This window comes from Nicotiana tabacum, chromosome 21, assembly GCF_000715075.1.
Source record: "Nicotiana tabacum cultivar K326 chromosome 21, ASM71507v2, whole genome shotgun sequence".
Lineage (NCBI taxonomy): Eukaryota > Viridiplantae > Streptophyta > Magnoliopsida > Solanales > Solanaceae > Nicotiana > Nicotiana tabacum.
The window spans coordinates 3,451,802-3,464,354 of NC_134100.1; the positions used below are offsets into that span (position 1 = coordinate 3,451,802).

At 36.3% G+C, this 12,553-nt stretch overlaps 1 protein-coding gene across 2 annotated transcripts; it reads left to right on the plus strand.

Annotated features, from left to right (window-relative positions):
- Positions 1-7,555: 7,555 nt before the first annotated feature.
- Positions 7,556-10,857, plus strand: LOC107797293 (cell number regulator 2-like). 2 transcript variants are annotated; one of them, XR_012704658.1, is made up of 5 exons: positions 7,556-7,704; positions 8,477-8,548; positions 9,569-9,778; positions 9,894-9,969; positions 10,651-10,823. XR_012704658.1 is itself a non-coding variant. In XM_016620163.2 (4 exons), the coding sequence occupies exons 1-4, from the start codon at positions 7,629-7,631 to the stop codon at positions 10,728-10,730; spliced, it is 438 nt and encodes a 145-aa protein (XP_016475649.1). In that variant the 5' UTR covers positions 7,556-7,628; the 3' UTR covers positions 10,731-10,857. The 2 variants fall into 2 exon arrangements, 1 of the variants encoding a protein (XP_016475649.1); XM_016620163.2 differs by lacking the exon at positions 9,894-9,969 and having other exon boundaries at positions 10,651-10,857.
- Positions 10,858-12,553: the final 1,696 nt, after the last annotated feature.

A 12,553-nucleotide genomic window follows, 5' to 3' on the forward strand; every position in this document is an offset into this window, starting at 1 on the left:
GTTGACAGTTAGGACACTGAGCAACAAACTCTACTATATCATTTTTTATTCCGTCCCACCAATATACTTTCCTGATATCATGATACATCTTTGTTGCTCTTGGATGGATAGAATAACGAGAATAGTGAGTTTCTCCCATAACCTGCCGATGCAGCCCTGCAACATTAGGCATACACAATCGCCCTCGATATATGAGGACCCCATATTCTGCAATTTCAAATGGTGTCTTCTCCTTATGAAGGGTGGTATCCCTATAATGAACTAACACATGATCCTCGTACTGGCATTCCTTTACTTTAGTTACTAAAGAGGATGTTGTCGTATCCTGAATAGTAATTCCGATATCACCTGAGTCCAGTAACCGAACTCTAAGACTAGCTAGCTGATGAACCTCATGGGCTATTCCCCTCTTTTCTGGCTGTAATACGACAGGCTACCCACAGATCTACGACTGAGGGAGTCGGCTACTACGTTCGCCTTCCCCGGATGGTATAAAATATCAATGTCATAGTCGTTAAGTAGCTCCAACCATCTCCTTTGATGTAGATTCAATTCCTTTTGCTTGAAGATGTACTGGAGGCTCTTATGATCTGTATAGATATCAACATGAATGCCATACAAGTAGTGCCTCCACATCTTTAGTGCATGAATCATCGCGACTAACTCTAAATCGTGGGTTGGGTAGTTCTTCTCGTGCTTTCTTAGTTGTATAGAAGCATAAGCCACAACCAACCTTACCATGCTGCATCAACACACAACCTAATCCAACGCCTGAAGCGTCACAATAGATAAAATAACCATTGGTCCCTTTTGGGAGTGTTAGAACCTGTGCTGAAGTTAATCTGTCCTTTAATGCCTGGAAACTCTATTCGCAAGCATCAGTCCATTGAAACTTTGCTCCGTTCTGAGTCAATTTTGTCAAAGGTGCTGAAAGGGAAGAAAATCCCTTTACAAATCTCCTGTAATAACCTGCCAAACTGAGACAACTACGAACCTCCGTCGGTGTTGTGGGTCTAGGCCAAGTCTTTACTACCTTAATCTTTTGTGTATCCACCCGGATGCCTTCACTCGAAATGATATGCCCAAGGAAAGCTACATAATTCAACCAGAATTCACATTTAGAGAATTTTGCATACAACTTCCCTTTTTGTAGAACTCTGAGCATAGTACGCAGATGATCTGCATGCTCAGCCTTTGAACGAGAATACACCAATATATCGTCGATAAATACAATTACGAACAGATCTAAAAAGGGCCTGAACACACGGTTCATCAAATCTATGAACACTGCTGGGGCATTGGTCAAACCGAACGACATAACACGAAACTCAAAGTGCCTATATCTGGTCCTGAATGCTGTTTTTAGAATATATTCATCCTTAACCCTTACTAGATGGTACCCGGACCTCAAGTCTATTTTTAAAAAATACTTGGCACCTTGCAACTGATCAAATATATCTTCAATCCTTGGGAGCATGTACTATTCTTGATCGTCACCTTATTCAACTGTGTATAATCAATACACATCCATAAGGAACCATTTTTCTTCCTCACAAATAATACAGGGGCTCCCCACGGGGATGTACTAGGTCTGATAAAGCCTTTTTCAAGCAAGTCCTTTAGTTGCTCTTTCAACTCTTTCAGCTCTGCGAGGGCCATTCTATAGGGAGGAATAGATATTGAGGGAGTATCTAGTAGTAGGTCAATAGCAAATTCAATTTCTCGCTCTGGCAGAAGGCCCGAAATTTTATCGGGAAAACATCGGGAAACTCATTAACCACAGGGATGGACTGAATGGTTGGTGACTCCACTTCCACATTCTGAACCCGAACTAAGTGATAAATACCTCCCTTTCTGATCATCTTCCTTGCCTTGAGATAGGAAATGAATCTTCCTCTCGGTGATGCCATATTACCTTTCCATTCTGAAATAGGCTCCATTGAAAATTAAAATCGGACTATCTTTGATCTACAATCAATGTTGGCATGACAAGAAGTCAACCAATCCATACCCATTATAACATCAAATTCTACCATATCTAACTCGATTAGGTCTGCTACGGTAGATCGACCATGAACTACTATTATACAACCCCTATATACTTGCTTAGCTATCACCGAGTCCCCAACAGGTGTAGACACCTCAAAAGGTTTAATCAATTCAGGTTTTATTTCAAACTTACAAGCAACCAACGGAGTAACGTATGATAAGGTGGAACTTGGATCAATCAGTGCATATACATCATATGAGGAGACTGATAATATACCTGTAATAATATCAGACGATGACTCCTGGTCCTGTCGTCCTGCCAACGCATAAATACGGTTCTGAGGACTTCTCAAGGTAGATGCTCTGCCTCTTCCTCTACCATGACTCGTTGGTGCTTGTGGACCTTGCCCAGGGGAGTGTACTGATGATGACGAACCAACTACAGATCTCGCTGGTTGAGCTATGCTTACATCACCTATCATTGGACAATCCCTCATAACGTTGCCCGGATAACCACAAGTATAACAAATACCTAATACCATACGGCATTGCCTGATATGCTACTTACCACATTGAGCACATCGTGGCAAGGGCGGTCTCATCTGATTTGACTCACCCCTATACTAAGAACCTGAGGCCCTGAAATTCTGAGCAGACCCTGAATATGTGGAACGATCAAATCTCTTATCGCCAAACTGAGGGGGCGCACTAGCCGATGGCTGGGATGGATACCTCGGGTACTGCTGCCTCTAACCACCTTAAAACACACCAGAAGGACCTGAAGACCTCGCTCTCTTATTTTGGGCCCTATCATGATCATGATCGGCCCTCTGTTTCTGGCTGAAGTGAGACCGACATACAATCATTAAGCAAGTGAGGCTCTAATCCCATCACGAACCGGTGCACCCGATCCTCCGTCTTAGATACAATAGTCGGAGCATACCTAGCCAACGAATCAAACTGAAGGCTATACTCCCAAACACTCATATTACCCCGCCGAAGGGTCAAGAACCTATCAACTCTGGCCTGTCTAAGCTCTGGTGGCAGATAATGACAAAGAAAAGCCTCTATAAACTCCTGCCATACCGCTGGAGGGGCATCCTCACCTTTGGACAATTCCCAAGACTTGTACCAATTAACTGCAGCATCTCGGAGTTTATAGGAAGTTAGCTCAACTGACTCAGTTGTAGTGTCCTTCATTATCCGTAACGTCCTCTACACTCTATCAATAAATACCCGTGGGTCCTCGTTTGGATCTGCCCCAGTGAATACTGGAGGTCTAAATTAATGAAGTCACGAACCCTCGCACTGACGGACCTATCTGCATGACCAATACCTATTTCTTGACGCCGAGCCTGCGTGGCTACTAATCGGGTTAATATTTGAATATCATCTCTCATCTCCTGACCCAGTGTATCAAGCTGAGGTGCTGAATGTATAGGGGCGGGTGCTGGAGCTGGTGCTCCTCGGAGCTCTTCTGGAAAGGGCGGGGTATGTGAAGTCTGAGATGGAACCTCACTATGAGACTCTCCCTGAGCCCTGTTAACTCGTGGCGCTCGATTAGTAGTCTCACCAGCCACAGACTTTCCCTTATGGGCGACTGTAGTCTTTGGAGGCATCGCTGAAAATATAACATGTCGTTAGGAACATGAATCCTTATATTACACGATCTAAGATAAGAAGAGAGGATAACATCCTATATGTCATGTAGCCTCCTGTCTATAAGTGTGGTGTACAACACACCCATAAACAAGACTCTACTAGACACGGTCTGTAGACAACCCTAGGACAGAACTGCTCTGATACTACTTTTGTCACGATCTAAACCAATGGACTACGACGGGTGCCCGAGTCCTACCTGTCAAACACCCCAAGCATGCGTCTAAGATATAAACCTGAATAACATCTGATTAATTACGATAATAATATACATGAAGGAAACCTGCCCAAAAATGCATACATACATATACGTGCAACATACGTAGGGCGAGCCGACAAGGCTACTATAGACAACTATATACCTCAAACTGGAAGCCGACAACGACACATACAACCCAACTAGACATACTGTCTACAAACCTCTAATAGAAATATAATTGTACAAAGACGGGACTGAGCCACGCCATACCCATATATATATACACAAACATATCGTACCAAATCAAAAGCAACTCCGGATCAAGTGGAGCATGCCAACTCTCGCTGATCAAGGATCCTAAGAAGGGGAACCGTCAGCTTGCCTACCTGCACCTGCGGGCATGAAACACAGCCCCTGTGAAATAGGGGGTCAATACAAAAAATGTACTGAGTATGTAAGGTATGAAAATCAGTACGTAGAAGACATAGATGAAACATGGAATAAGGAAATCCATTTGTAAATTTGAATAACTTTGTGAATTCTGAAACATTTATAATGTTATGCACGTGCATATAAATATCGTGCCATGCATAGATATGAGTGTACATAATATTATCAAGCCACTGAGGGCATCCCATCATATCGTTTCGGCCACTGTGTGCAACCCAACTGATCAGGTGGTGGTGTGTATATAACGCTGTAACCTTTTTTCCATATCTCATATACATATAAATACGCGTATATAACGTCGTCTGGTCATGGGTCAATGTACATGCATGAAAATATGTTAAAATATCTCAATATTCTGTTCGAATAAACTTTATCAACTGCGTATTATTTTGAGACCCATGAACAAAAGATATAACAATATGTCACATGGGGAATCAAGAACAAAGACACCCCTAGTATTTCTATGAATAGAGTCATTTATAAAAAATGTGCGTTCGCTCGTTTCTTCTGTATAACTTGGACCATGCCAAAAAGGAAAGAAGGGATGACCTTAACATACCTCGAGTAGGGAAAACTCCGTATAATATTTCGTTGGAAACCTTCGTGAATTGAACTTAGAACCCCAAAAATTTGGTTGAATTTTGTTTCTGTTCTTGAAGTCTTGAACTGATTAAGCTTTTGTTTTTTGAAATTTTTGAACGAAATTAGCTTATGCTTCTTTGAAGCTTTTTGGAACAAATTAAGTTTCTTATCCTTGAAAACTTTGGACTAGGAAAAACTGGAGGAGTATATCTCTTGGTTTGGATTTTCACGTTTTTTGTTCTATTTTTGTCCAAATGAATGGAACAAGACCATTGTTTTTATTCAATTCCAATAACTCCTAGATAGCCACCTAGGACTATGTGACTACTTAGTCATTTCTAGATTTGTGGCTTTTTTTCACGTTTTAGGCATGCAATTTATTAATTTTTATCCACTTATTAATTAACTGGGTAATGTCACGTTACCCGGTAATTAACTAATTACCCGTATAATTAAGAATTATCTCAAATTATCTAAAAATACTATTCATTTTTAATATACTTTATACATCATATTATCATGGCCATATGGTACCTTGTGTGGTACTAGTCCATAATTATCGGGTATTATTTCTCGACCCATATTTTATCCCAAATTGGCCACTTTCAACGAAACTTGTTTTCTTTAATTCGTGTACCCTTTTTCCTTCATGACACTTATTTCTCGCTTGTTATAATTAGCATAAATACATTAACCTCAAGATAATCTTACCCCCTCAGTCTGCGTCAATTAACTGTAGACGAAACTTTTAACGTACGAAAACGCGAGATGATTTATGTACTGATGACATGTATAAATCAGAGTTTACTGATAAGTAGATTTGAGATAGCTAACTGTGCTTGATTAGCTATGGCTTTGTACAGTTTCAAAGGTGATTTATACAAAAATTTAGTTACCAAAAGAAAAACAATATAGTGGAAAAAAATGTTTTACATTATTAGTAATATAATATCTATAGGACATATAAGGTTGATGTTCTTGCCAAGCCAGATATCTCAATGGCTCAAAATTCAGAGTTAGATTGCTCAAATACCTGAGTTAGGATTACCACCTCTAACACAGGTATTTTTAAATTCCAACAGGTCACTTTTTAGTGGGCATTTGGACATAAGAACGGTAAAATTTCAAAAAATAAAAATAAAAAATAAAAAAAAATTCAAATGAAAATGGTATTTGATAATTAGAATTGTGTTAGACATAAATACAATTTGGAGCTGTTTTTAAATTTTTGTGAGTGATTTGAAGTGAAAATGGATACATGAAAACATAAGAAGTGATTTGCGCGCTCAAACAGTATTTTTGTATTAAAAATTTATTAAATATATATAAATATTAAAGTTAAAATCTTAGTTCCGCCTCTGTTCGGAGGATGCAAATGTTTTAAGAGTTGGAGGGAAGGAAGGGGATAGTTCCATCTTAACTCGTAGCTTAAACAAGTTTAGACTACCTATATCATAGTGTAGTGATTCAAAGACTATTTTTTAATTTGAAATTAATTTGAAACTAACAATAAAAGTATATAAATTAATCAATGAATATTATTCAACCAAAATAAGACAAATCATCAATAAGGTAAGCTAGATAATTCCCATTTCATTCATTAAGAGTAGATTGAAAATAATTTTAGTTGTGTTTCCTACAAATAAGTTAAAATTATCAAAACGTATAACCCTACCCTACTTTTTCTAGCCCTAGTAATTTTCCCCACCCTTTACTTCTCTAGAGCTATCGCAACATCTAATGCACCTATGCCTACTTGGCGGCATCATTGAATGAATGGAGTACTTTTCTTTCGTCCGAATTTATGTGATATTATTTGATTGGACTTAATGATGTGTTTAAGTCGAGGAGAAGTGAATGCTCAACGGTATTTTAAAAGGTGTTTTCGGGCGAGCCCTGAGGTTATGCGCACCAAAAATACCCTGAAGCGATGGTGGTGGTGGTGGGGAAGTCTCAAGAGGCGTGCGCCTAGCAATTTGGAGTGTACGCCCGAGCGTTGAGACGAGTTTTTGTAGGGGCATTTGCATCTATACTCGCTTTTTGGATCACATTTTAACTTGTGCCCGCTTTGCAAAAAAAAAATTGCAAGAATACTTTCTTTTTTGCGTAACTTCAGCATACGGGGCTGAAGTAGCATTTTCTGTAATTTTACCTATTTAAAAATATTTTCTGTAATTATATTATTTTATGAAATATTAAAAAAAATTAAATACTCATGGGGCTTACGTCTCGCTGAGGCATATGTAAAATATTTCACCTTATGCTCACGCCTTTTAAAACACTAATGCTTAAGAACGAAGTATTTCCTTCAATCCAACTTATGTGATGTTGTTTTATTTGGTACAAAGTTTAAAAATAAGAATAATTTTTGAAATATATAGTCTAAAACAAATTTTAGATAATTTGGTGATTCCAAATTATTTCATTAATGAAAAAAAATTTAAAACTAAATTATTTCTGAATATAAAAAAATTTGAAGTCCTTACTAGAGACAAGTATATTGTCTAACACGCTTTGATTTCATTTAAATAATTAGTTACTAGTAGAGTCCATGGTTTGGTTAAGCTATACGAGTAGATGGGAAGAAATGTAGCATAGATCTAGGCCATTAAATCTTGACCTAAACTTTCTTTATCTTAATATAAAAACAAGATATATACCAACCAAAAAAATCTAACATTTCTAAATAATAATTTGAAATTAACCTCTTAATATCCTTTCAATTCCTTCATTTTATTTGTTCTACAAAATGCCATCAACAGCAAATTCAACAGAGGATCAATGGTCAAGTGGACTTTGTGATTGCTTAGATGATCCCATCAACTGTATAGTTTTTACATTTTGTGCTTCATTATTGCAAATTCATTAGCGATCTTTACACAAATAGCCAGTTGAATTCACTATTTTTTTTCTAATCGGTATAATTGATTATATATCGATTATACACATGTTGATGCTTTTGCTCTGATTATTCTATCATCATGTCTCCCTACCAAGAGGGGTTGCTCTGATGGTAAGCAACCCCCACTTCCAACCGAGAGGTTGTGAGTTCGAGTCTTCCTAAGAGCAAGGTGGGAAGTTCTTGGAGGGAAGGATGTCGGGGGTCTATTTGGAAACAGTCTCTCTACCCTAGGGTAGGGGTAAGATCTGCGTACACACTACCCTCCCCAGACCCCACTAAGTGGGATTATACTGGGTTGTTGTTGTTGTTGTTGTTGTTGTTGTTGTTGTTGTTGTTGTTGTTGTTGTTGTTGTTGTTGTCATGTCTCCCTACCACCTTATCTTATTGATGTTACTACGCGTTATGTCTGCTTCTTTTACGTTTATCTTGAGTCGGGGGTCTATCGGAAATAACCTCTCTACCTTCACAAGGTAGGAATAAGGTCTGTGCATACTTTACCCGACTTCCAGACCCTACTTTGTGGGATTATACTGAGTTTGCTATTGTTATTGTTGTTGTTGTTATACATTTACTGATTATGTATTTATTTATTATAAGTAATTGGATGAGCAGTTATTTAGGTTAATTCCTTAATTTCGTTTTAATAAAACAATAGTATTTGCTAAAATCTTGATAATTTTCTTGATTCTTTGAAGGTGTGGCTACTTGTTTTTTCCCTTGCATCACTATGGGGGAGAATGCTGAGATTATATCAAAAGGACAAACATGTAAGCTTATAATATCTTCCTTAATTTCTTTGTTAAACTTTTTTTTTTTGTTAGTGATTTTGATGTTTTTAATCCATGGAAACTTACCATAAAGTTGAGAGCAATGTTGTGGTGCATATATACATCGTCACTGTAAAATAAAATAAAAAACATTATCAGGTCATTCAAAAAATATATATAGGTAAGTCTTCTTACAATGTGAGACTTGTTTGAAAATAAAATAAGTTATTAACAACATAAAAAGAAGACATGATAGTATAAAAAAGATTACACTGATCATAATTTAAATATCCTCAAATTTTGAAGTAGAAATAGGGTAAACATAACGTGACATGCAAGTGTTTCTCTTTTATTTTATCCTCTCGGAATCATGTTAATCTCTTTATTTTATTGTTAAAACAGTACGGGCTGGCCAGTTTTCGGACTGGTTATTCAAAAATAGTCAGCGTTTGCCAAGTCATTAAAAAATAGCTACTATTTTGCTGCAACAGAGACCGATCCAGCATAATATACTGGAATTCGGTGCACCTGTGTATGAACTTCCAACATATTATGCTGGACCGATATACTTTGCTGGCTCCAGTATATTATACTGGAGTTCCAACAAAGTATAATGGAACTTCAAACTTCAGTATATTATGCTGTAATTCCAGTATTATGCTGGAGTATTTTCCGGATTTTGAACAATGTTTTCTTTCAGATTTATCTTTACCTGAAAGGTGGCTAAATTTCGATAACTTTTGAAACTGTGACTATTGTTGAATGACCACTTGTAAATCTGACTATTTTTGAATTTCTCCCTATTTTATTATGTCATTCTTTTTGGGATCTTTCAGTAAAGAATCGGTTGGATTCACTGTTTAATTTATTTTCTAGTTAATATATATAAATTATACATTATTATATCTAAGTATATCATATTGTACATAAATTATATATTTATTATACATCCATCGGCATTTTTAGTTTAAGCGATAGAATGATCGTCTATTTTGATTAATTCTTCTTTTATTTTTTCAGCTTGTATAGCAGCAACCACAATCTACTATTTGCTGTGCTCAATAGGGTGTCAACCTGGTTATGGATTTCTATACAGATCGAGACTACGAAAACTGTTAGGTTTGCCAAAGGAAACATGTAAAGATAACATTGTACATACCTGCTGCTGTTTTTGTGCACTTTGTCAAGAACATAGAGAACTCAAACTCCATGGAGCTGATCCTGCCATTGGTAATAATTACCTTACGAATGACTTGACTGTGTAAATATTTTTATACCGTCAGTACATAAAATTTAATGAAGGTGAGCTTTGGCGTAACTGATAAAGTTGTTGCCATGTGATCAGGAGGTCACGAGTTCGAGCCGTAGAAACAGTCTCTTGCAGAAATGTAGGGTAACGCTGCGTACAATAGACCCTTGTGGTACGACTCTTCCCCGGACCTCGCACATGGCGGAAGCTTAGTGCACCGGACTGCCGTAGTACATAATGAAAAAAAAGAAGAAAAGAAACCAAATAAGGATTAAACCGTCAACATTCTCTGTGTGTTATGTTAAGTATTAACACAACAACAATAGAAAGAAAGAAAGAAGGTAAGAAAGAAAGGGTAAATTTGGCCGGATAATATAATGATAAAGATAAATTTGATCGAATAATATAATAGAGGATAAATATAGACAATATTTATAGGTAGAGGAGTAAATTTAACTCTTTTCTCTAAATATAATGTCATTTAAGTGTAAATTGACGATAATTTTATCTTAAGTATGTATGTTATCTTTAAGACAACAATAATAGAAAGAACAAGAACAACAATAATATCAAACCTTGTGTAACCTCACAAGTAGGATTTGAGGACGATAATATGTATACAGGTCTTGTCCTTATCTGGTGAAGATAGAGAGGTTATTTCGATAGACATTCGGCTAAAAAAAGGAAAAAAAGGAAGCAGAAAAGATATAACAACAATATATAATGTCATTTAAGCGTAAATTTAGGACAATTTTTTGGTTTATCTTTATATTGTTTCACTTTCCAGTATTTGTGGATCAAAGACGATTGATTTTAATAGAAAATGTTTTTTGTTTTGACGATTGAGTTACAGGTTGGAAAGCAAATGTGGAGAATTGGAGAAGCCAAGCAGTCACTGTGCCTCCGTTCTTTGAACCAGAGATGATGCGTTAGGCCTGCGTTCGGAGGCGGATTTAGAATTTAAATTTTATGGATTAGATGTAGTATTCTATAACAATTAATTTAATGTATTGGGTTTGAAATTAATTATTTATATTTATTTAATAATTTTTTTAACACATATATAGACAATCACATGTGGTCTCCGTGTGAATATGCCACGGGTTCGATCCATGGAATCTCAGGATAAGCTACCTACATTACACTCCCCTGGATTACCCATTTTTCTACGGAATACTTCGTACACCAAACTGCCCTTAAACAAAACCAGAAGACAGGGAAAGGATGAACAGAAAGTTAAGATTGACCAAAGACTATATTACTTACATGAGTAAAACATATATCAATTTATTCCTGAAGTAATGTCTAGAATTTATCAAATTATTCGACCTAAAATCATATGCATTTTTAAGTCATAATTATACAATAATCACCTTAGTCTTTTAACTTAGTTATATATAAATCAGGTATACCATCAAAGGATGTAGTGCAGTGGATGAGACTATTTCTCCCTTAACCAGAGGTCTCGGGTTCGAGCCTTGAGTATGGAAAATTCCTTGGTAGGGAGCGTTTCCCTCCGAATGGGGTCCTACACGGCGCGAATCCGGATATAGCCGGGCTCCAATGCGAGTACCGAACACCGGATGAGAAACCAAAAAAAATATGAATCGGGTGTAGTTAAATTTTTGACCATGCAAGATAATAGCGTAGACCACTACACAATGTGCAATTTATAATAGCAATTGGTGAATATGACTTGGTGAATGCAACTTATAAATTGTGTTTCTTGAATGCGACTTATAAATTGTAATTGTTCAATGCGACTTGTTTTTGTTCTCCGTCTACTCACTGTACTCTTTTTCCGTTTATGTTTAAACTTAAGTTGCATTATTCGTTATGAAGTTATACTAAAGCACTGAAAGTACACTTCTTTTCAATGTTACTCCAATTTACTTAATTTTTTTTCGGTAATTAATTAAAATTTATTACATATACTTAATTTTGGATGCTGATATGGAGGACACAAAGGCAATGTTGTAATTAGCGAGCGAAGCCATGCATTAATTTTACTTAATTAATAGCTTCAGTTGAATATTCAGATGCGGCAGAGGTAAATATTGTGATGAGATAGATTCAGTTGAATTTAATAGCTTTTATTTAAATTATATATTTGTATTAAAGAAGTTTATTATATATATATATATATATATATATATATATATATATATATATATATATATATATAAATTTGAAATAGCAGTTTTGTCTTAATTTTACTTATGTGACTATATTTCAACCAACAACAACAATAATAAACCTTTTGGGGTTGCCCAGTTGGTTTAGAGGGTGGTAATATGTGATGACCCAAAAGGTCATCTTATGATTTAAAACTAAATTCTACGTTTCGATGTCTTAAAAACCTCATTTTAGTCCTCCTCGATTTGCATGCGAAGTTCGGCATGTTTCCGGAAAGCTTTTATGTTAATAGTTGATGAAAATAATAATTTTTTTATCACGCCCAACTATGCCTTATAAAAAGGACTAAGCAGTCGTTGTACGGTTTACAAGTCCGGATCGAATCCCACAGAGAACTAAGGTTTAGCTACAACTGTTCACTATCACTAAGAAGTCAAGCTTGAACAATTCCTAACTTATAGATATTTAGATTTTTGTGTTTAACTAATTAACTAACAAATTCAAATTGTAAATTAACAACTAAAGATACTAAGGGTTAGAGACAAGATTAAGGAGGTCTAGAGTTATGATTTCCCCAATTGTCGGAATCCTTCCCGCTGTGTCTTCTATAATTTCGCCTA

Excerpts from the sequence above, each read along its gene's own strand:
- LOC107797293 (XM_016620163.2), top strand. The coding sequence starts at position 7,629 with ATGCCATCAACAGCAAATTCAACAGAGGATCAATGGTCAAGTGGACTT. Across the intron at positions 7,705-8,476 it reads CTTAGATGATCCCATCAACT|GTGTGGCTACTTGTTTTTTC; the intron begins GTATAGTTTTTA and ends GATTCTTTGAAG. Across the intron at positions 9,779-10,650 it reads TGGAGCTGATCCTGCCATTG|GTTGGAAAGCAAATGTGGAG; the intron begins GTAATAATTACC and ends ATTGAGTTACAG.